The following is a 23,784-nucleotide window of genomic DNA, read 5'->3' on the forward strand; positions in this document are numbered from 1 at the left end:
TCTCCCCTGTCACAAGCATTAAAACATGGCTCCTTGCATTTTCTTTTTGCGATTTTTATTTAAATGTTTTTACATTTGATTTCTGTAGGATGTTTTGTACTATAGATGAAGGAGGAAGTTCCATGTTTCTTTTTCTAAAAAAAAATTATTTTGTGTTTATGAGTGTGTGCATGCACGTGTGTGCAAATGCCAGAAGAGGATGTCAGATCCCCTGGCATTGAAACACCAAGCAGTTATGAGCCACTTATATGGGTGCTGAGAACCCAACCTGGGTCCTCTGCAAGAGCATTGAGCATTCCTAACCACTGAGCAATCTTTCTAGACTCCTCCTCTTTTTTTACGGGGGTTTAATAGTGCCAGCACATGTGATAGGTAAATTGCAAACCAACTGAAGAGAGACAGCACAAATGCAGTTAAAAAGCAGGCAGCCTGATTTGGGATATGAGCTCCATCACTCCCTGTCTGTGTGACCTCAGGTTTGTGTGCTGACAACTTGACACAGGTTAGAGAGACCATCAATTAAGACAATGCCCCTTGAAGATGACCTTTCTGATGTTTTCTCCATATATGACCGACGTGGGAGGACCCAGCCCACTGAAGGTGTGACTATCCTGAAGTCAACTCGGCCATAAGTCACAGTGACCTCACATAGCTAGGCAGCAGTAAAGAAGGGGGTGTGGTATCTCTGTTGCTGCCAGAAGCCTGCCCGTCCACCCCTGGTATCCTAGAACTCGCTTTTCCTTCAGACAGCTGAGGACAAAGTTTCCAGAGTCTGGAAACAGTTTAACCCTGAAAGACATCACAATTTTCTCCATTGCAGGTACTTAAGGCCCGTTTATTGGGAGAGGAGAAATGGAAGGGCAGAGAAGGACAGACTTCCCCAGGAAGTCTAGCTTCCCTGTCCTGACCAATCGGTGGTATTGTCCTTGCGTTAACACCCTCTGAAACCCACTTTTCTTAAGTACCAGGGAAGCCTTGCACAGTTATCTTGCTGTTCTTGCTACCTCAGTCACTATCTCCCAGGTACCTTACATCGTGTCTAATTTATCTTCCTAGGGAAAATGATTTAATGATAACTCAGAACTTCTCCAGGAAGGGACTGTGGGCTTTGCGGCCAATACCTAATGGGAACTTCCTTCCCTTTCTGCTTCCCTACCCCCGTCAGTCACTGTTTCTTGTCATTGCCACCCTCAAAGGTCAACTGGAGATACTTCCAGAGAACAGTGTAGTGCGTACGCTCTATGTACGGTGTGTGGAAATATGTCCAGGGGCCAGGAGAAGCATTCAGAGGGATCTTTGCTAATGAACTCACAGTTTGGGATAAAACCTGTCTAACCTAGTCTCTAGGGGAAGGACACGCTCCAGGGAAATGGAAGTATGAATCTTATCATTTCCTTAAGGTGACTCCTCTCTCCCTTCCCCTCCCCTCTTCCCTCCTCTTTTCTCTCCTCCTCTCCTCTCTCCTTTACCCCCTTTTCCTTCACTCCCCTCCCATTCTCTCCCATCCCACCTCTTCTCTCCCCTCCTCTCTTGTCTTTCACGAAGCTAATGTTACAGGTGAGCCAAGTTCTCTGAGCTACACTTGGATAACAGCTGCCCCTAACATGTTTCTGAAGTGGTTTACCCAAGAATGTAGGAAGCCAGGGTTAGTGAAATCAAAGCCAGGCTGATGACTGTGGAAAGAGGAAGGAAGGCAAGCTGTTCATCACTGAGGCCGATACCTTTCTGTGACTACGACATTTGACTCATAATTGTCTTGAGAAAAGAAAACAAGGATGGCAGTTGAGGGCTATCCTCAGCAGAAAGAGGGAAATGTCCCCTGTTATCCACCCAGACTTCTCCAAAGGTTCTGAGACACTTGTGGAGCATGTGTGAGATAAATATCAAGATGGCCTCCAACCCCCCTGGCCCCAGACAACACTGTGCTGCAGATGGAGATGGCCATTTCCCCCCACCCCCAACTCCCCCACATCCCAGCTGCCTGATAAAAACCGAACCAAACAAGGAAGCAATAAAATCACAGTGAAGGCCCCAAGTCAAACCCTCTGGAGAAAGAAAGGTGCTTTCAACAGGATGGAAGCAGCTGGATCCTGGGTGGGTCCCTGTGCATCTTGATGAGGGCAGGGCTTCTTCGTAGCACCCCTGCTTCAGGCAGTGGTGGGAAGCATTGCTTTAGACAGATGTTCTCCTGCAGGCTTTCTCTCTCAGCTTAGATTTGGGTCCCAGGTACACATCTGGTGGGCTGAACTGCTCCCCGAGGAGGAGGGCTGAAGGCTCTCCTCTTCCATGTAGCAGAGGAGCAGACAGGCAAGACCATAAATGGCTGGCCACCTTGTGTAAGGATTCCAAAGCCTCATCAGTTTTCTTTCCCCCAAGAGTCTGGAGTCATGTGGACACCCCTGGATGGCAGCTGGAGAAGCTCCAGATCCCCTTGACCCAGGAAATGATGCTACATGCTGGGACTTTGGGACACCATCACACCTAAATATTTATGTTTGTTATAGGAGACCTGATTGTGATCAGCAGACTCTTATTGATGTGGCTCAGGAGTTGGGGAGGGCCTTCCCACTTCGATGAAACTAAACTAGGAAATCCCTTAGACATAACCAGAGGTTTGTCTCCAAGGAGATTCTATATCCTGCCCAGTTGGCCTGCAACATTAACCACCACAGTGTGTATGTGCCTAGTTTGTAATACCCTTTTGATGTGCTATTTCCTTAGGAGTTGTTTATGTTTCAGTATGATGTGGCATTCTTTTCTAATTTTGGTCTGAAGACTATTTGGTCAGATATTAGCACAGTGACAACTGTTTGCTTCCTTGGTTCATTTGTTTAGAATACTTTTTTTTTTTCATGATTTTGCCCTAAGGTTGTGTTTTTTTGTGGAGGCAACAAAGAGCTAGATATTGTTTAGTCCAACCAGATAGTCTATGTCTTTTAATTATGGGATTGCTACTTGAAATTATTTTTTGAAAGATGTCTTTTAATTCCTGTCCTTTTGCAGTTTGGTATTGTGAATATTCATACATTCATCCAACTATGGGCATGTGAACTGCTGCTGGTGTACACACAGGCAGAAGAGGGGTTGCTATGCCAGGTGGGTGACTGTGCTTACGTTTCGAGGAACTATCAGACTCACAGCTATTGCTGCTGAAGTATTTTGCATTCCCAACAAGAATCCTGATTCCTCCACATCTTTTCATCCATATATTTTCTGTTGGCATTTGAATCGCACACCCCCAGCTAATGTCGTTATGTTTTCTGTGATTCTTGGACATTGGTGCATATCCTTTGGAAACATGTCTACTCAAGTTTTTTGCCTAGGTTTTAATCAGTTTTTGTTTTGTTTTGTCCTGAGATGTAATAAGTTCACATTAATCCCTTATGAGCTACAAGATGTGCAAATTGTTTTCTCCCTAAATTTTTTAATTTCATTTTGATTCATAAACTTAAATCTGTAATCCAGCTAGACTTGGAAGGGAATGAGGAAAATCGGAAACCCTAAGGACTTCAGTGAGAGCAAAGATTGTCCATCATTACATGCAGATGGGGTGGGGGTGGTTCTCCTGAGCTACAGAATGGTCTGGTGGGTAAGGTGCCCTCAAGTTCGAAGAATTAAGAATTGTCCACAGTCAGCGAGGGAGATCTTGTTAGTCTTGCCATCCTGGACCCCAAATGCTCCATGGCTCCCATACTGCTCATTTCTTCTTTCACCTTCCCAAGGACCACGCTTGCCATCCAGCCACTCAGTCTTGGCAGGGCAGATGAAAAACAATGAACCATGGGTGTTTGGTCCAGCATTTACCATGGGCAAGATGACAAGATCCGGACACTTCAGGATGAAATCTTCATCCTCAAATTTGTGTAGATGGAATTGCCACCAATGTCTTTATGATGTGTGACGTAACCACCCTGGAACATGAGTCCTAGAATACTTCTGCGAAGGGAGGAACCCTTATTTCCAAATTCTTTCTCTCTATTGCTCAGAGCATGAATGTTCTCTGCTGCCCTTGAAACATTGTCTACCCTGACATTGAAGAACATGGGGCAGGGTTTACCGTGACTGCCAGCGAAGTGGTGACAGGGAACAGTGGTATCTAAAGTAAAATATTATCAATAATAAGTTCTTTTACCAGATTTCCATGAATCTGTTTTATTGGTCCCAGCTTTATATAGAACTTTCTAGTCTGACTTTCTTAAACATGGTCATAAATGTTCCAAGGTAACTCCATTCTTTGACATAGTATATTTTACTGAGGATATTTGCTATTCCTTCCTAAGGATATCTGATTTTTATTACATGCTGAATATTATGTATGGAAAAATTATAGATACAATTAGAGGTTTCCTGAAGTTGTCCTGAGAATATCTTTTGCTTTTGGGCACACACTTGGGGTTAGAGGAAGCTCACTTTATCCAGTACAGGATAGATCTGATTTGAAATTGGTTTTTAGTGTTTGGGGAGGCTCCTTTTTCAGATTTGCCCCTAATCTTAAGAGTGCAGCCCAGTCCTGTGGTTCTCACAGGGAGCCTGGGGCTTGGTCCTGTGTACTAAGAAAGTCACTGGAATCTATGTCTTCCAGACTTATCAGACTGTCAAAGCTCTGTATCCTTTCTTAGTCTTCTTAGGGCCTTGAATTCATGCTGTTTATAAAAGCCAGCCGTTACATAAGGAAAATACAACAAAATCTTGGTTCATCTCATTGGCTTCTCCTTTTAGTATAAAATGTCTAAGACTCGGCTTCTTAAGCCTGAAGATCTCTCTCTCATCCATGTTTTTGGCTCCAGTGGCTACGAAACTGCGGGAAGCTTAGATTTAGTTCCCGCTCATGAGCTCCTATATTTTCAACCTTAGGCCACACTGTTTTCAAATAAGCATCTTGTCAAGAGCAGAAATACTTAAGAACACTGGCTTGCCTGCATACTTATCCTGCTTTCGTGTGGATTTTTAAAATCTTTTTAAAGCACTTATAATTGCTGTCAGTAGTTGGGAGCATGCGTTTTATCAATGGTTTAGACTTTTACCTGAGTTTAAGTAAATAGTTTTGGCCAAAATGTAAGCAAAAACAAGTTAAGGTGAAGATATTCCAATAAACAGGACAAACAAGTCTTTAATCAGGAAGACAGAATAAGACAGCCAATTCATCAGGCAGATCTGAACAACTGTTGGACTTAGTGAACGCAGTGGAGAAAATTAGCACTACCTGATTATAGATTGGAAGGCTCTATTAGTGCCACTTAGGATATGTTTTTAAATTCAATGATTGAATCCAAAATGAAAGTGTTTCAAACACCGACACTAAAAGGAAAATCCCTGATGCTTCTAGAGTGGGTGTGATGGTTTGCGCTGTCAACTTGACACACCTAGAATCACTGAGGAGAGTCTCACTGGGGGATTGCCTACATCTGGTGGGCATGTCTGTTGGAGATTGTCTTGAGTTAATTGATATGGAAAGACACAGCCCTCTGTGGCTGGCACCATTCTCTAACCAGGGGGTCCTGGGCTGAACTGCATGAATGGAGAAAATAAGCCAGGCACATGCAAACATTCATTCTTCTCTGCTACTGTCTATGGATGCTGTGACTGCTGTTTCAAGTTCCCGAAGCCTTGCCGACCTCCCTGCATCTTGAACTGTATATATAATCATGGACGATAACTTGAAATTGTAAGCTGAAAGAAATCCTTTTCTTCTAAGCTTCTTTTTGTCAGGATATTTTATCACAGCAACAGAAATGGAAAGTAGAACAGGGAAAACTTTCAAGTACCAAAGAACAGGATGATATCAATACATGTCTTCAAATGAGTTAACAATCAATGACAGAACATAATGGAATCTGAAGGTCTGTATTGACTCAGGTCAATACAGAACCCCAAAACTACCAATTATGAGACACAGGATGAACATGAACATTTTCAGAAAGACTACTGTAAAGGTTTCTTCCCACAAACTGTTGAGGAAGTTGCTCAAGGATGTTCTTCAAGAAAATAAGGAAGGAAAAGAGAGAAGGAAATGAAATCCAGAAAACATCTAACCCAGGTAAAGAGAAGAACAGCAGTCACAGAAGTGAAGTGCCAAGTGAGATCTGGCCTACAGTCCTAGACAGCATCATCTAGGAAGGAGAGGAAGCTGTGGTGGTCTACAAGAGATCCTGATAGGAAAAGTATTGCATTCTATAGTTTCAATACTAAGGCAAGATTGAAGATCTGGTAGAACTGATGGAAAGTTGGGTAGACCAGATGAAGATAACTTCTTAGCCGTTTGTTCAACATCTAGTGGGGAAAAACATGCTTAAGTTCAGGGAAAATATGAACAAACTATTTAGCACGCTTTGAAGAGTTAACAGTGTTGGAAAAGGCTGTTCATTCTCCTATCAGAAACATCTCCTTTCAGTGGTACACAGGTCACAACATTTGACCACAGACTATGCGGAGAATAACACACTATTGGTTCTCATAGCTGACATAGCAAGGTACTTTCTGGAATGGTACGAGTATTAAAGGAGGTTGTGAGCCGGGCGGTGGTGGCGCACGCCTTTAATCCCAGCACTCGGGAGGCAGAGGCAGGCGGATCTCTGTGAGTTCGAGACCAGCCTGGTCTACAAGAGCTAGTTCCAGGACAGGCTCCAAAACCACAGAGAAACCCTGTCTCGAAAAACCAAAAAGAAAAAAAAAAAGGAGGTTGTGATGAGTGATGCATGATTAGACTTCATCCACGTGGACCTCTCAGATCTATTTAAGGGATATCTCGTTAAAGCTGTTTTTTAAATAAAATGCAAAGCCCTTTCATATGGCCATGGGATGTTCTGCGATGAATGAGTACTTGAGTGTCAGCAATATAGCCATGGCTGTGGCTACAACAACACAAACACGTTTGCTTGTATTTTTCTTTTTAATGGAGATAAAAAGAAACCTAGCTTGTGTGTGTGTTGGCTTTTTGAGACAGGTTCTTTCTAAATTTCTCAGCATGGTCTTTAACTCATGCTAGGAAAGGATACCCTAGAACTTGATTTACCTGTCCCAATTTCCCAAGTGCTGGGATTATATGTGTGTGTCACCACCTCTGGCCGTCAACTTCATTTTTAAAAGTTACCTAGAAAGATAAAGAGGCTAATGACTGGAGAAAGCAAAGAAGCTTCGATTCCCTGACTGCCTAGATTTTGTTTAGTAAAACTGGCTCAGTAACATATTATTTCACATGAGTATAAAAGTTAAATTTAAAAAAACAATCCTGAAAACTCTAAAGCAGACAAAATTATGTATCACTCTGGTGGCATCACCATTCTAAGGGCAAAAGCAACAAGAAAAACAAAGTCGACCAACAAACCCGTAACTTCTTCCCAATGATCATACATTATTTAGGATGGGTTTAATAGTATTCTGGCTTTGGTGTATGTATTGTGACCAGGGAATGGTACTGGTATTCAGGAGAGGAGAAAGTAGATCTAGAATTATAAAACCAACCAAAGAGTTAAAATTAAAAAAAGCCTGCCAGCCTGAATATCAAGTATAAACCCAGCATTTGCTGTCATTAAAATAAGGTCAGAAAAGTGAGAGGTGAATGGGTATGTTTAAATTATATTAATAAAGGCACATTTTTCAAAGAATAAAAATATTATTAATATTATTAATAAAATCTTCAGTCAGGCATAATAGCCTGCAAGCACAATTCTGGCACTGAGAAGACTCAAGAGAAAAGATAAAGAATTTGAGGCCAGCCTGGGCTACACAGTGAGCCCTTGTTCTTAAAAGCAAAATCACAGATTTGCATGTCATTATGCCAGCACCGTGTGAGTCTTCTCTGTATCATTCCAATGTTAGTATATGTGCTGTTGACATGAGTATGAAGCAGTCCTTTAAAAAAAATCTTTACATTGCAAGGAAAACAGAAAAATTCACTGTAGCTACTAGAAATCTGAGTACCAGACTGATCAGAAAATACTATTTCTCATGAAGATGGGGCAGTCTTAGAGAAACAGATGAATCCAGTGAGTACAGGAAATGTATCAGAGAGACTACAACTGTCTCTTACATCCAAGAGCTAACAGGACAAGCTTCTGTGGGCCAAAGTTTAAAATAGTGCACAAATAATGCTGACACTCATCTAATTGATCCATTCACAGTTAAAAATAAAACAAAAAAATACTCACAAGAACACATGACAATTGAATATTTGATGAAATCACTTCTGCTAGATTTTGGTGCAATTATTGGATGTATTTGGACATGGATACTGTGTATTTATGAGTAAAATGGTCTAAAGTCTAGGGATTGCTTTGAGATGACCCATAGGTAAAATGAGGTAAGAACAGATACCTGAAGCAAGAGGTGGGTGATGAAACGGCTCAGTAATTAAAAACACGGGTTGCTCATTCAGAGGACCAGGGTTCAATTTCCAGCACCTACCTGGCAGCTTACAACCACCTGTAACTACAGTCCCAGGGGATCTGGCATCCTCTTTTGGTCTCCATGGTACAGACAAAACAGCTATACATATAAAAATATATTAAAAATGTAATTGAAGCAGGAAGATGGAAACATTTAAGATTGTTCATTTGTGTGTGTATGTGTAGGCCATTGCACTCCCTCAGAACTGTATTTATAGGCAGCTGTCAGTCAGTTGACTTTGGTGCTATGAACTGAACTCAGGACCACCGCAAGAGCATACGTGCTCTGAAACTGCTAAGCCATCTAACTTCCTATTATTTTTATAAATACTTTAGTTTTTCCACAGCTACAAGATTTAAAAAGCAACTTTAGCCTATGTGCATATCATCTCCATAATGGTCAAGTGAAGACACTCACATTATTCACAGGATTGGACCTAAAACCTCTTCTGGTTAAAACACAGAGTCTACACAGGACTGGGGTCTACAGCTTCTTTTTTTTTTTTTTTTTTTTTTGGTTTTGGTTTTTTCGAGACAGGGTTTCTCTGTAGCTTTGGAGCCTGTCCTGGAACTAGCTCTGTAGACCAGGCTGGTCTCGAATTCACAGAGATCTGCCTGCCTCTGCCTCCCGAGTGCTGGGATTAAAGGTGTGCGCCACCACCGCCTGGCTGGTCTACAGCTTCTTAAGACTGCACCAGAAACACTGGGGATTATAAGCAATCTGGAAATAAGGAGGAAGGTACAGAACCTTCTATCTAGAGACTCTTTGTTTTCTCTCCAGTAGTCTCTTGTCACTTGGGGCTTTCCCATGACACCTCAAATCTGGATAAACAAATACTCTGGAGGGTGAGACCCAGCCAGCCATCTTCACCAAATTCTCCACTTCATGCTCAGAGCTCACTGCTTAAAAGGGGGTGAAAATATCAGAACTAGAGAGAGTGGATGTCTGGAGTCAAACAGCATTTGTTGGATATGACAGGGTCATTGCACACACAAACCCAACAGTAGCTGTGATTGCACGCACAAAAATCGAGCCAAGCAAAGCACCAGCATGGCTGGAGGAGGGGTGTACAAATCCCATCCCTCACTGGGGGGCTATGAACAATGGACGGCTGCTGGGGGGAGGGTCTGTTTTCTTCAGCTCCAGAAGCCTATACATGCTCCGCAGACCGACCTACACCCGTGCATATATAGAAGCACAAAGCTGACTCAGTGCATTAAAAAAAAATAAAAAAGTACATGAAGTTGGGAGTTGAAAGTTGGGGAGAGGGGAAACGAGGAATTGGAGGTGAGGGAATTGGGGTTGCATTTGACTAAAACATAGTATATATGCAGGCATGAAGTTCTCAAACAAACAAAAAGCCCTTATTTTAAAAAATAAAATGAGTAAAAACAAAAAAGAACTTTCCCTTCTTGGGAATGCCATCTATGTCCCAGGTTGGAAGACCCTTACGTTTGCAGCTGGACCTTCCTCTAAGGCCTGCACTTAGCTGGCCTCTCTGGAGCCGCATGCTGCATTCTTGGGATCTGCACATACTGCCTTTTTTATTTTATATAGTTTGCTTCCTTTTGGAATCGGATCAGAGCCTCACTCATGGTAACTTCAGTGTCTGAGCACTACAAAGCCACCGTACGTTATAATTACGGTGACTGGTACAAAGTGCAGCAATTCATAAACGTTTACTGCGTGGACACAAAACCCCTCAGTTTCTGATGCAATGGCAATGCTCCGTGCTGCTCCATGTCTGTGAAAGACAACTGTGATGTGAAGCTGGGGAAATGTTGTCCTACATGATGGGAAGCGGTGACTCAGCAGATTTCAGGCTGACCATTCTCTTGTGTTTCTCCCAACTCAGGGTGCACAGCCTTCATGACAGCACTTAGCTAGAGTGAGGTCCCAACAGCAGGAGCTGACAATGGAGTTTGGAGTTTTGTTTGAAACCAGTCAGGGGGATTATGATCTAGACACAGGCGGCATCCATCCCATGGCACAGTCCAGAGCGACTCATGAAGGAACACTGGAATCTTGTTAGTGACTGGGAAGGATATATCTGACTGTACCATGAGGACAACAAATTACACAGCTGCCATCAAGCTTCTCAATTCCTTCCTCTACAGGTCTGTGCTCCATTCTTTCATAGAGTACACAAGGGTAGGAGCCAGAATCCGGATGCAGTGGAAGGGTGGGTTTTCCCCACAACCACAAGAAGTCTCTGAGCGCCTCATTTCCCAGCCTGATGGGTCCCTGCTCACTGCCGTCAGTGAGTCAGAGGCTCGGATGAACACCTCTGCTGCATGAGCACAGTTTGCAACTTCATATGGGAACCTTGCCTTCCTTGCAGCCTTTAGAAAATGCAGGACACAGGAGCATGCTGGATTGCCACTAGGAAGGAGGGTTTCTTAGGTTTCACCCAGAGCCAATGCACTGCCTTGAAGTTTGCAGAGTACGGCCTCCCACTTTGACCATCTCACGGTACCATTTTAATAGATGCAAGGAACGAGAGCTTTGTAGATGTGGGGGATGGAATGATTTCGTAAAATTCAGCATAGGTAACATTACATGCAATGGTTCTCAGCCTTCCTAATGCTGCAACCCTTTAATACAGTTCCTCGTGTTGTGGTGACCCACAACCATAAAATTACTTTTTTGTTTCTACTTCATAACTGTAATTTTGCTATTGTTATGAATCATAAGGCAAATATCTGATGTGCAGGATTATCTCATATGTGACCCCTGAGAAAGGGTCATTTGACCCCCAAAGGGGTCACAACCCACAGGTTGACAACCGCTGATCTAGTGGGACCTTGTCTTGGTTATCCTGTAGACCTCTGATTTTAGTGACATATGTCACCATAACATACACTGAAACACAGAAAAAAACAGCCCACAGAGATCCCCAGGGGCTAGCTAAGCCCCAATGGCATGCACTCATAATCACAGCTCAAGAGAGAGATGAAAACGGGAGGACTCCTGGAGTTTGCAGGCTGGTCAACCAATCTAATGCAACCAGTGAAGCTACAGGTAGAGACTATTTCAAAAATAAGGTAGAGAGGGTTGGAGATGGCTCAGCTGGTAAGGCTAGGCTCACAACCAAAAATCAGGTGGAAGACAATTGACAAGGACCCCTGGCACTGGCATTCTGGTCTCTATATATTCATATGTACGTATGTGCAGACAGATACACACACACAAAATCTTCAGCATATGCACTGAGACCAGAGGCTCTGATGTAGCTTCTAGGACCATGATCACTAGTCCCAGCCGCCCTTTAGGCCAGTTTCCCCACAGGAGTACTGTGCCTTATGACTGCTCAGCACACAGGGATTGCTCAACTTGACCAAAAAAGCCGCCAAGTTCCCAGAACTTACTCAATGATGTACCCTGCTAGGGAAGGTGAGGGGACAACTAGTCCTTCAGAGAGCACACCAAGGAAGTATCCTAGATGCCAGTAACACACAGAGATCCAAGACAAGACCTTTTGAAACATCTTTCCCATATAAGAAATGGATCCTATGCAGCCCAGTTCTGCCTCTCTGTAGGAGTGAACAGGAAGCGCGAGGGGACAACTGAGGCCCTGACCTCACCAACCTGTCCACAGACTGTCCGCAATAGGCAGGGCCAGTTTGCACGATGCTAGCTTCCGGATGGCATCCGCTCTAAATTGCGACCCATATCTAGTCTACAATAAACTTGATGTTCAGCAGGATTATTTAGGGAGAAAAGGACCATTGGGTTTCTGAAACTGAAAACACACCCTGGAAATCTAGGGTAGCTTTGGTGGCTGTCTCCCAAGGGGTGACAGAGTAACCTATGGCTCTTCTTGAGAGAAGCCTTGTGGTTTAGGTAGTCAGTTCTAAAGATAAAGGCAGGCACCTTGGCCATAGACTAAGAACCAAGAACGCCAATAAAGCATCAGCTACCGGCAATGCTATAGCAGATGCACTGAAAACTACACCAAAGGCAGAGGCCACACCATGGATGCTGTAATCCATGAACGTGGAGGAGGCAAACCGAATGTGACCAGGAAACAGGAGGTTGCCTATTATCAGGAGATAACTGCAAAAGGGTGCGGGAAGCCCGAACACACAGGCCATCCACCTGTGTCTCAGTGGACGAGTCGTATGTGAAGATTAAGACAGTATTCAGTGTCACCTATTGATGAAGGTCAGTCAGCACTGGTCTGTGTAGCTGTGATCAGGTCTAACTTCTGCAAACTCAGGGAAGGGACAGGATACGCTTGCTCCAGCTCTGGATCCTGTCTAGAACACGTGCGTACCTTGCCGGCCTTCTACATTTTAGACCAAAATAGAAATGAAGATGTCTTAAAAATAATAAAAACTCATACCAGCACAGAATGAACAAAGAGATGAAGAAAGCTAGACACCAACTCAAATTCCCTGGAGACCTTGGTCAGGGAGAGCCCTCAGTGTTGCCATGGCAACTCCAATGGGGACGCTGGGGCGAGCCCTGGCCTCCCATGTACAGGCTGGCAGTTCTAGTCTGCCTTTCTGCTGATAGATAAAACACTGACCAAGACCAAGGTGGGAAGGAAAAGGTTTGTCTCATCTGTGTCCCAGATCACAAATTTCTCTTGAGGGAGGAGTGATGCTTACTTGCTTCTGGCAGCTTCCTTATACAACCTACGACCACCTGTCTAGGAGTGGCACTGGCCACAATGTGCTGGGCTCCTCTCCACCAATTAGCATCCAAACAATGCCCCACAGCCATGCCCACAGCCCCATTTGACAGGGGCAGTTCTCAACCGCTGTTCCGTCCTCCCAAAGCTGAGCCATCACACCAGGTCCATACTGCACGAGGGTAGCACTTCCCCAGGATTCCTATTAATTTGTATTTCATTCTTATTACGAAAAACAGGTTAACCTTGAGAGACTAGAACCTAGTGCTTGAATGCACCGGTCTTCTCACTATGAAAATGTGGTAATGACTTTTGCCAACTTTCAACTCCTTAGCCTTTTTTAAAGCACCCCATCTGCTCCTATTCAGGGAAGCGGAGACATCATTCTTTTAAAGTGTTACACAGAAGGAAGCAACAATTCAACTATGTCTCTGAATGTGACACCAAAACAGCTGGTGTCAGCTAAGAGGCCGAATCTGATTCCAATTACTTCCTTTGAGTGAACTCTCAAACAGGGATGGGGAGGGGGAGTGCGGGGCGGGGGGCTAGAAGAGGAAGACTCACGGATAGTCCAAGATGTCACCCGATTTTCATGCTTCATTGGCCACCAGCTGCAAGTAGAGCAAACCTTAGATCATCTGGTGGCCAAGGAATTCATTTTACTCTCACCTTTGGAGAGAACATGCTCCGAGACGCAGGCGTTAGTTTCCTTGACAATGCATCCCTGCAACAAAGGCAAGGTGATGGTCCTAAGAGCTAGTGCCCATCTGTCAGAAATGGCACATGTTTAGAACACTTTGGGATACGACTGGGCACTCAGTCCCACTGACACCATCTAGCCATTGCACCCAACACAGCATTTAAGCACCAATAAAGAAAGGGTTACTTTATGTCCTACTGGGAATAAGATGCTACTTTACATTTTAAAAAGATTTTGTTCCCCTTCATTCGTGTGTCTGCCATGTGTCTTCCACATGCAGGACAGAAAGAGGGTGTAGGTTTCCCTGGAGCTGGAGTCACAGCTGCCTGGTGGATGTGTGAGTGCTGAGCTGAACCTGGTCCTGCTAGAATAGCAGGTGCTATTAACTGCTGAGCCTCCTCACCAGCTGGTTTACATCCTGATCCTATTTAGACATGCAAAACCCCAGCCTCCTTTCTCCCTTTCCTCTCATTTTTGCCCTAGGGACTGAGAACTTTCCACCTTACTTCTGATAAGTTTGTGCATAGGTCTGCCCCTTTCAAAGCTGTCCTTCACCAATCTCCCCCAGCCAGAGACAGCAGGATGTGGGAGACCGCTCTGGCCTGGAGTGGCCAGCTGGAGGAGGGAGGGGATGCACAAAACAGGGATCTTCGTAGGAAGGAGATGTCTAAAGGGTCAGGACACACTTAAGTAGAAATTATTTTTACTTTATTTAGGAAAGAAAGGTAGGGGAGAACAATAATTTATATAACAGTAGACAAGTTAGCACTGCAAAAACGAAAAAGCAAAGGCTGTGTACTTGTCCTAGCCTGCTCAGCTTCATGACTAGTAAATTTAATGCACTTTCTCACCTGTATTATTACTCAAACTAGTAAAATTAGCAATTACAAATCCTGAAGTGTGCTACACCTAAGCTAGAAACCCCACAGCCCATGAAAGTCATTTAGAAGTAAACCATAACTGGGTGCACATTAGTGCCACAAACCATCCCTGTAAACATCCCCTCCCATGTAGAATGTGCATGGTACACTGTACTACACACACAGAGGTTCTTCGAACTTACGTACAGAAAGGCACTGAAGCTCTGGCGCTCTTAGACACACCGGGCGTGGAGGCACCGCGATGAGCACCCCCTCGGCACATTCATGATCCACACCGGTGGTGTGTCACCTTAATACTGCTTTGTCAAAATGACACTCTGTCCTCCCTAAAGGAATATGAAGTCACAGCAGCCTGCTTTTTTCTCTCCTGGGCAACTCTCTCTAGACACCTGAATTCATCTGTATAACTCAATCTCAACTTGGTTTACAAGGTGTCAAGCTAGAGAGGGAACAGTCAAGATGACAGAGGGGAGCAGCTGCTTCTGTTCTGCTTCAATCAAGATGGCCATGGAATTGGTCTGGGTCAACTAGGGGAATGCACACTGGGCTGGGAGGGACGTTTTTTCTCCTGCCACCCCCACAGGAAGGTTCTAGGTATGAACAATCCCAACAACACATGCTTGTACTATTTGCAACCTCTCACTGAAGACAGAGCTTGCAGCCTGTGGATGAGGGGCCATGACAGTGGTGCCCGGTGACACAGAAGTCAAGTGGACAGCAGCCTCCTTTGTCACTTCCGGCTCCTTGGTATTTGTAGCTTGATGCTTCTTCAAAGCCATCTGCTCACCTTCCACAGCGCTCTAAACCCAGGGGAAAGGCCGACATCACCTGAACAACTCTGTGTCCTCCTGATTCACCCATCTGCCTTGGTGGTACCTCTCATTTCAAAGACCTGAGTGTGGGCAGGAGGCTGTCAGCATTAGATTTTGAGTTCTTTGCTTCTGGGATCGTCTCAGTCTTGTGTGGGATTAATTCTTTAAACTACTCTAGGTTGACCACAATTAGAGAAGAACAGTAATAGTTCTTGGGCTGCTCTGAAGTCCTTGCATCAATGGAAAACTACTTTTCCCTCCTTTACCCTCTAAGAGTAAGGGTTGCTCACTTATTCTGACCTGTCTTTGCTGGTATTTACAACCAACCACTTAACTGCAGTTTTATGTATTCTTTACTAGACTTTTGTTCACAAAACTACTACACCAGAGCTAAGAGAAGGACAGGTATCTGAATGGGACAGATGGGACAGGCTTGGCACTAGGTACAGATAACTATTTCACGGGACAGGGGATCAGATGGCTCATGCTCTAAAAGCGAATGCACCATCGAGCAAGATCAAGCCTTTGAAACAAGCAGTTTCTGTCTGGGGAATGAAGCCCACAGCAGTTGTCGTAAGAGCTACAGCAGGAAGGCAGGGCATGACTCAGCATGACTGTCCCTTCTCTGAGACACTAGCATCCTCAGAGGAATGTAGTGATCACCATGAAGCCATGAAGCAAATTATTACAAGACATTTATTACAAATGTCACAGACATATTCATAAAGAAAAATTAGTTAAAAAAAAAACAGAACGAGAGAGCAAGTGAGAAAACAAGAAAAGCCAGGGCTTCAATATTACACCTAAAACACAGGGAGATGCCATCTTTATGAATAGGTAGAATCAACTACATTCTTAAAATAGTTTTAGTGCGTTGCATTTTTAGAAAAGGGACACCCCCTTACCCCCAAGAAAAGGTTCCTGAAACAATGAACAGTTTGCATGACTACTCAAATGTGACAACCTGCCTGCTACCAAACCCCAACTGAGAACAATGCAATCTCGTGTGTTAAGGATAGGTGAAGGTGGCCCACCCACCGACCATGAATGGTGAACCTGGTGAAAACAGAGGCTCTGCTTTTTGAAAGCAGACCGCACCAGCCATGAGGCTGGTCTCCGCCTTCACAGACAGCTTTTCTGGTACCTGATTAGACTTGTGACAAAGTCAGTCAAACTTCAATCAGATAGTTTTGGTATTAAAGTTAAATTAAACATTAATGTTTTCTGCCAAATCCATAAACTAAATCACCTCTCAATGCATTAAAAACAATGAGGTAGGCAAAAAACAAAACAGTAACAACAAAAAAAAAACCCACAGGAAAGTTGACTTTTTTCCTATTCCAAGTGCAGACCATGGTGGAGCTGCTGTTGCTCTTCCAGGCTTCAACAGAAATCAAACCTTTAGCAGAAGCAGTGCTAATACTGTCACACAACAAAGTTCTGGCCATCGAACAAGACACACACATTTTCTTTTTTCTTTCTTTTTCTTTTTTTTAGAACCATCTGCACAATTTAGGCAAAACTTGGTACACAGAAAAATGACTCAGTTCTTGGCCAGGACAACCCTCTCCAAAAATTTTCAAAGAAACAAAATGGGATCCCTTAACCCACTCCACCCACCCTAGCCCCACCCACAAAAAGTTATCCTAGTAGCTGTGTCTTTCACATTTTATAAATATTAACTTCTTAAACCTGCACCTTCTTCTTTGTCCACATATTGTCACATTACAAAAAAAGAAATGTCAATTAAATACATTGTTAAGGTTACTATATTAAATCTGTTCTCTGCTTCAGCAAGCTGCTTCTTACACCACTTACACCTCCTTGTGCCCACTGCCAACATCTGATGGTGTGCTCATCACAACCTTCAGACACCCACAGGCCAGAGTCACTCAGAGACAAGGAATCCTGGAGCTGTGGAAAGGCGCTCTTTCTGGTCTGATGCTCATCCCCAAACACTCCTAGCACCGATGGTAGAGTCTAAACAGCACCAGCTGCAATGCAGCCTTGATTTATTTTCGACTAAGGAAAAGGAGAGAACGGGAATAAACTGGCAGAAAGTGTAGGAAGGAGGGGAGAGGACCCAACACGCAAGAGGCCTGCATATACAGCTGTCCTGGCTGCACCGGTGCAGCTCTGAGCTCCAGTTGCAAGGAATTCCAAGTTCTCAGGGTCTTGACGACTCCGGGGGTCAGTGATCCCAGCTCACACCGCCTCTACCAGCTCAGAAGAGAAGTCCTGCCTAAGGTCATGAAATAAACCTGACTGCTGCCACCAGACCGAACGGAGGCGAAGAACACCTGCAAACACAACCAGAGAGGGCAGTCAGCAGGCCATCTGCTACCTTCTAGTGCCTAACCCCACCCCCCAAAATATGTCTAAAAGGAAATGTCTAAAAATTTTCCTTAATTTATTTTAAAATATGCCAGAACTGCAAGAAGATTCACCATCAATGTCCATAAAGAATAAGCCACTTAAAAAAACAGCCACAACAACATAGGAGCCATAAGGAAACATTACCTTGTCATTGCGTTCACATAAGAATTTTAGTCTTTGAGCCCTTTTGTGCATAAATACACCATCCAAGTGGCCGGTTTCCACAGACCGTATCTCGATCGCCTTCTCTCCCCAGCCCATGGTCTGGTTCGATCGGATATATGCTTTTAGAGAGGGAAAAAGTGTTAGCATAGCAGACTTGTGACAAGGCGCTTGTGACGCACACGCACGTCTACCTGAGTGCCTGGCATGTGAGGACTTTGGTATTTCAGGCGTTCTGCCTTGGGGCTGGGCATCTGTTCAATCACTGAAAGCCTACCTCCTGTGCACAAGGCCCAGGTATTGATCAAAAAGGGGGAGTGTGCCTCTATACACTGTCTGTCATGGGAAGTAGTCATATGAATTAATAATTGAAAGAACTGATTTTCCTTAGGCTTTTAATCAACTTCTGGAAATAGCCATGGTGTGTGGATTATCATACATGTTTCATCAACACAGCATGAGAGACGGTGAGGAAGAAATGACGAGCAGACAGTTCAGGGATGTAAACACAAAGCCATGAAATGGTCAAACACCAGCCTCTGCTCCTGGATACAAAGCAGAAGACTGGGCAAGAGGCTGTTTCTAACTGGGGCTCTGCAGCTCAAAATGTTTCTATGATTTGCTTCACTCCATATAAATTGGTCAAAAAAAAAATACACCTCCTTTATTCTATATAAAGTAAGGGCCAAACTAGAGCACTAGCACAGCTGTTAAAGGCACTCAAGAATTACGTGGGTTTTGTCTTATTTAACCTTCTCCCATCTGCTGATGACCACTGACCAACCAGAAGGTATGAGCAACATGCAAGTTAGTACAATAAAGAGATGTGCTCTTAGTGGGCTCCTCTCACAAATGCCTCTTCATGATGCATCATTACCTACAGATGTTGGCATCTCTCCCCACTGCAGAACCACATCCTTGGTGATCCTTCCATACGTGTTTACATAAACCCCCTCATCTTCATAGCACACCAGAAGCTCCATTCCATCCGTGTTGGGGAGAATAATGATTGCATGGGGTTTGATGCTACACTGAATCTAGAGAACAGAAACAAGGAAGCATGTTTGTAGCTATCTCCAGCCCCATGAAAATGCTCAGTAAGACTGTCTAGAGAATGCAATAGTGCTATACCCCTGGCCATACCTACCACAAATAGGCAGGACTCTTGGGAAACCCATGCAATATACAACCCCAAGTCTACCATTTACAGGTCATGGACTCTACTGACTCACAATTTTTGAGTCCTGGAAACATAACTGGATAGTAGACACATTTGAGAAACATTCCCAACCCAGGCTGTTTTGGCCTGACAGCAACTGCCCAACTCCATCCCATGTTAGTTAAAGCAAGTGCTAAATGGTCTTCAGGCCCTAACAGAGCCAGGAAAATGCTGTTTCATTTAAATACTCACCCTACATGCCAGGGAAATGAGGAAACCCTGCTTGTGTTAGTTCACTAAGCAGAGTAAAGGGAAAGTGAAAACAAAGTGAAGCCAGTCAACCAACCATAGAGTGTGGGTTCTTTCTTACGTGTGTTGGTAGATAAATGTCATAGACTGAGCCTGAATCCACATCAACAGCATGGAATCCAGCACAAGATCCATAGATCACTTTTAACCTCTGGCCTTCCTCAACAGTGAGATCCACCAGTAATGGTTTATGTACCAGTTCTCCAAATGACTACAGAGATAACCAAGACAGAAGCAGGAAGACAAACTTACATCAGATAAGAAACTGGCTGTGGGCATCTGGTTTATCACATGGCATTGTTAATTAGCCTCTGGAAGATACTTCTTCCCTCCCACCTAGCAGGAAAATGCTCTGTCCTGTGTCTTGATTAGAATACGTGCAAAGTCAACAATGAGGAGTTGGCACAACACAGTATTTGAATATTCAAACACAGCAGTGGAATGGGAAGCTGTAGGAGTCACAGCACTGAGCATCTGGCTGTTGTTAGGAGCTATAGACTTTGTGTGACTCAACTGGGAGAGCCCCAGTTCTTCACATCACCACAGCTCACAGGACCAGGACAGTAAACTGGAGTAGTGACGTAAGGCAAAGCAACATGCACAGTGCCTGTCATGTAGGAATACTAAAACTAGATTCCAGAAGACAATGTAGGCAAATTTCCAATTTAAATTGAATCTATCTTTACTCAGTAATACTAGATTTACCAAAAATGCTAACCCCACTGACTCTGATTCACTGGGGAAATCAAGCAGTAAGCATCCCCTTAATTCAAACTTCCCAAGTAACTGAAACTTACTCTTTCAATAAACTGTATCAAAATTATTTTAAATGCAATTATTTTAGATGAAATATCTTATTTCTTAACTTCTAGTAAAATGTCCCTGCACTACTCTTAAGGCTCTATATCTCAAAATAGAAATAATTATTATTTCTATCTAATGCTAGAACCGTATCAATTATAATCAAGAATTTTATGCATTGGATTTAGGGCACTCCCTAAAATAAATTACTAAAAATATACACAGGACAATGACTGTCAGTTCTCTGTATTTGGTGGTGTGGATGATTATGGAGTACAAGGCTTACTGGAAGTGTTCCATATACTACCTTTTATCACATACACTGCAAGTAAATATAAGACCAATCATGAGTGCGTATAAACTCACACCCTAAACAGTATCAAGTTTAGCACAAACATTATTACTTCACCCGAACTCTACTTGTAGAATGGTAAAACCACCTTACTGTAAATATCAAGATACTGTTAAACTGACAGTTTTTTAATTGAAAGAAAAACAGGACTATAGTATAGTCATTAACTTCCTTCTTCCATTTATTTAATGTGTAATATCTATTGTTTATACCCTCCAGAATCTCTATAATTCAATTATCTGTTTGTTTTGTGATAGGGCTTTGCTATGTATACCTGGCTGGCCTTGACTCCACAACAATGTTCCCGCCTCTTTGGTGTGCACATCACACCCAGTTTATTACTCAGTTTTTCAACTGTACTGCACTAAACACACCCTTTACTACTGATTTCTGCTGAGCTCTTTTAACCATATCTGGATCGTCATCACATCTATGTCTTTTCATGGAGATCTACATCACCATCACCGTCATCATCATCATGATGATGGATTTTAAGACAGGGTTTCTGTGTAACCCTGACTATCCTTGGACTTGAGAGATCGCCTGCCTCTGACTCCTGACAGCTGGGATTAAAGGCGTGAGCCAACGTGTCCAGTTGAAAATCTAAGTTTTAAGAGAGGGTGCAAGTACCATTTGGGAAAAATGATTATCTGAGAACTCAGAAAATAGTTACATGTGCTTATTATTATTATGTTATGTTATATATAGCTTTTTATTCGACAGTTATTTTACATTAATATATAGCTTTATATTAACTGTTCAGGCTTCTTAAGCCAATTTAAAACTGGTGGTTTTACCTTAAAGGCCATAAACTTGTGATACGGCTTCGGTGCCCACGCATAGACTTCCACAGAACTCTTCAAAGCAATTACCAGAAATTTGATTCTTTCATATTTTACTGAAATAAACATAAAAGTCAAGAGAAATACTATCAGTATTAACACAGAGTCACAAATTCTTTCTGTAGCCATTTGTAAACTTTATAAATATGCCTCTTATTGCTCATCCAAAATCAAGAGAGAGCTGAAGCCACACACTTTGCTTTTCTAATTCTTCCGTGTGTAATTCACTTCCCTAGATCAATTCTACAAAAACAATAAATAGTTTAGCAGATGATCATAATGTCTTAGATTCTAAGTATTTTATTACCAATGGCCAGCCTAGGCAGCCAATCCTAAAGACTGGAGGACTCATTATTACTTCCAAGTAATAATAGTGTGACAGGTCAACCAAGGGGCTCATACAGACAAGAATAGGGAAGGAGCAAAGTAGTACATGCTGCTTGAATGATAAAGCCCTTGTGTTCTTTCAGAGCTACAACTGCTCCCTAGTGTTCCCTAAGCACAGGTGATGTCTGTTTCCACATGCCACCCACTCCACAGGAACTTTCTATCATCACACCTCTATCTGATACAGCTCTGGTAAACATCACATACTGTCAAATGTTAAAGAGTCATACAAAGAATTATAAGAGGCTGTCCAATGAACACTGTTAATAGACTTTTCTGGAATGATGGAAATCGTTCTATGTGTACTACTAATCCCTGTAGAGAATACCATAGCTACTGACATTGAAGAGGTCCTAGGGCCACATGGGAGCTGAACTAAAGATTGCTAACACTAATTAACTGTATTTTAGCCACCTGATCTTGTTAGAAACTCAGAATCATTCCAAATAGAAAGATGACTCCTGTAATAATTATTAACCGATGAGCTGGCATTATAGATAAAGAAGACAACGTCGCAGATTACAATATTCTGGGGGAGGTGGGCAGAACAATTGTGTATAGTCTGTACCTTAGTAAAATATGCAAGCACAGATCAGTACTCAATGGATTCTCTAACCTTAACCAGCCAAATTCTATAAAACCACATTATCAGTCCTTAAAACTGACTTTGTTATGGTTCATTATTTCCCATTTATTTCTAACACACACTTTCATTTTTCTCATATGGTTAGCTAACTTTGTGAGATTCACTGAATGTTCCAAGGGAGGAAAATGCCAATCAAACAATGGTTGCCAAGAAACAACAACTAGCATGCCACAGTTGTTTATACATAAGGACTACGGTAGCTACCTCTGCATAATGTAGTTAAGTAAAAATAACAAGGCACAAAAATCAGTCAAATTCTCCAATGTTCTACTAGTGACTGCTAAGGGGCACCCAGCACACTCTAAATAAGAGCCGAAAGGTAAAGGGATCAAAGTCCGAGGGCTCAGTATGGTAGCATTTTCTCAGAGAGGTCATCTAGAATCACACCTTACAGGGGAGAATGAGGGCTGTTAAAGAGGGTGGGAGACTCTCAGGGGAAAAGGTGTAGGGAAGACTGAGGACAGAGTGAGCGGAAGGAACACGCTGTGCTGTACTTATAGACGAACAATACACTAAGATGTCCAGATGAACCCTAACTAAGCTGAAGAGATCAAACGCTACAACTCCCTGGGAACTTACCCACTTTATAGTGTACGCATCCTTCCAAATCGCCCACAGTCGTCCACCCTTGCTTCTTCTCAACTTCTGGGTCATTATGAAGGATTTTATTTCTTAACCAGGATAAATAGTAGACACGTAACTTGTCCTTTTTTCCTAAAAAATAACATAAAAATTTATATTTTGATAAATATAAGTATTTTATATGCATGGTCAAAAATAAATCTTATCACTAATAACAAAAATATTCAAAAGAAACAGTAAATACATTTCCCCTAGGGAATTATTTAGTATCAGTTTTATCTGAAATTCCTATTTGGGCTACTTCAAGGAGTTCTAAAGCCCCTTTAAAAATTACCAATGGTATAAGCAGGCATGGCTAGGACAGGATTCGAAAGAATAGTGAATCTTCACTTACACGACAGATCATAAACCATACAGTAGAAACACTTCTGGTTTTTTGTATTTTACTCTATGTTAATGATAGAATGGTGGGTAGCAGGCTATTGTGCAGCTCAGGATGAGAGCTAGGAACCAGAAAGACCAGAGCAGCATGGCTTTCTGCTCCACCCCTTGTCTCCTGAGTCTAACACCATTAGCCAAGGATTAAGTCTATAAAATGAGGTCTCCATTTAAAAAAAAAACAGAATTACAGAGTTAAAATGAACTTTCAGATAGCAGAACATGTGAGGGTGCTGGGAGACAGTCCATCTGGGAAAGGATGAAAACTTCTTGAAACAATTACAGTGATGATTTTGGATAACAAGCCTATCACACA

The 23,784-nt window shown here is 42.9% G+C and overlaps 1 protein-coding gene across 49 annotated transcripts in view; it reads right to left on the bottom strand.

The window, feature by feature from the left end:
• Positions 1 to 16,092: 16,092 nt before the first annotated feature.
• Map4k4 (mitogen-activated protein kinase kinase kinase kinase 4) overlaps positions 16,093 to 23,784 on the bottom strand; it is a 137,555-nt gene continuing 129,863 nt past the window's right edge. For 26 of the 49 annotated variants that reach the window (XM_075980354.1, XM_075980341.1, XM_075980353.1 and 23 more), the window contains 6 exons: positions 23,028 to 23,162; positions 21,371 to 21,471; positions 19,482 to 19,631; positions 18,830 to 18,989; positions 17,935 to 18,074; positions 16,093 to 17,714 (listed from right to left, as the gene is read on the bottom strand). In XM_075980354.1, coding sequence (XP_075836469.1) covers positions 17,631 to 17,714; positions 17,935 to 18,074; positions 18,830 to 18,989; positions 19,482 to 19,631; positions 21,371 to 21,471; positions 23,028 to 23,162 — 770 coding nt within the window. In that variant the 3' untranslated portion in view covers positions 16,093 to 17,630. Of the gene's footprint in view, positions 17,715 to 17,934; positions 18,075 to 18,829; positions 18,990 to 19,457; positions 19,632 to 21,370; positions 21,472 to 23,027; positions 23,163 to 23,784 lie in introns of all 49 variants that reach the window. The other 23 variants (XM_075980356.1, XM_075980338.1, XM_075980337.1 and 20 more) reach the window with 1 other exon arrangement.

Source organism: Microtus pennsylvanicus, chromosome 7, assembly GCF_037038515.1.
Source record: "Microtus pennsylvanicus isolate mMicPen1 chromosome 7, mMicPen1.hap1, whole genome shotgun sequence".
Classification (NCBI taxonomy): Eukaryota; Metazoa; Chordata; class Mammalia; order Rodentia; family Cricetidae; genus Microtus; species Microtus pennsylvanicus.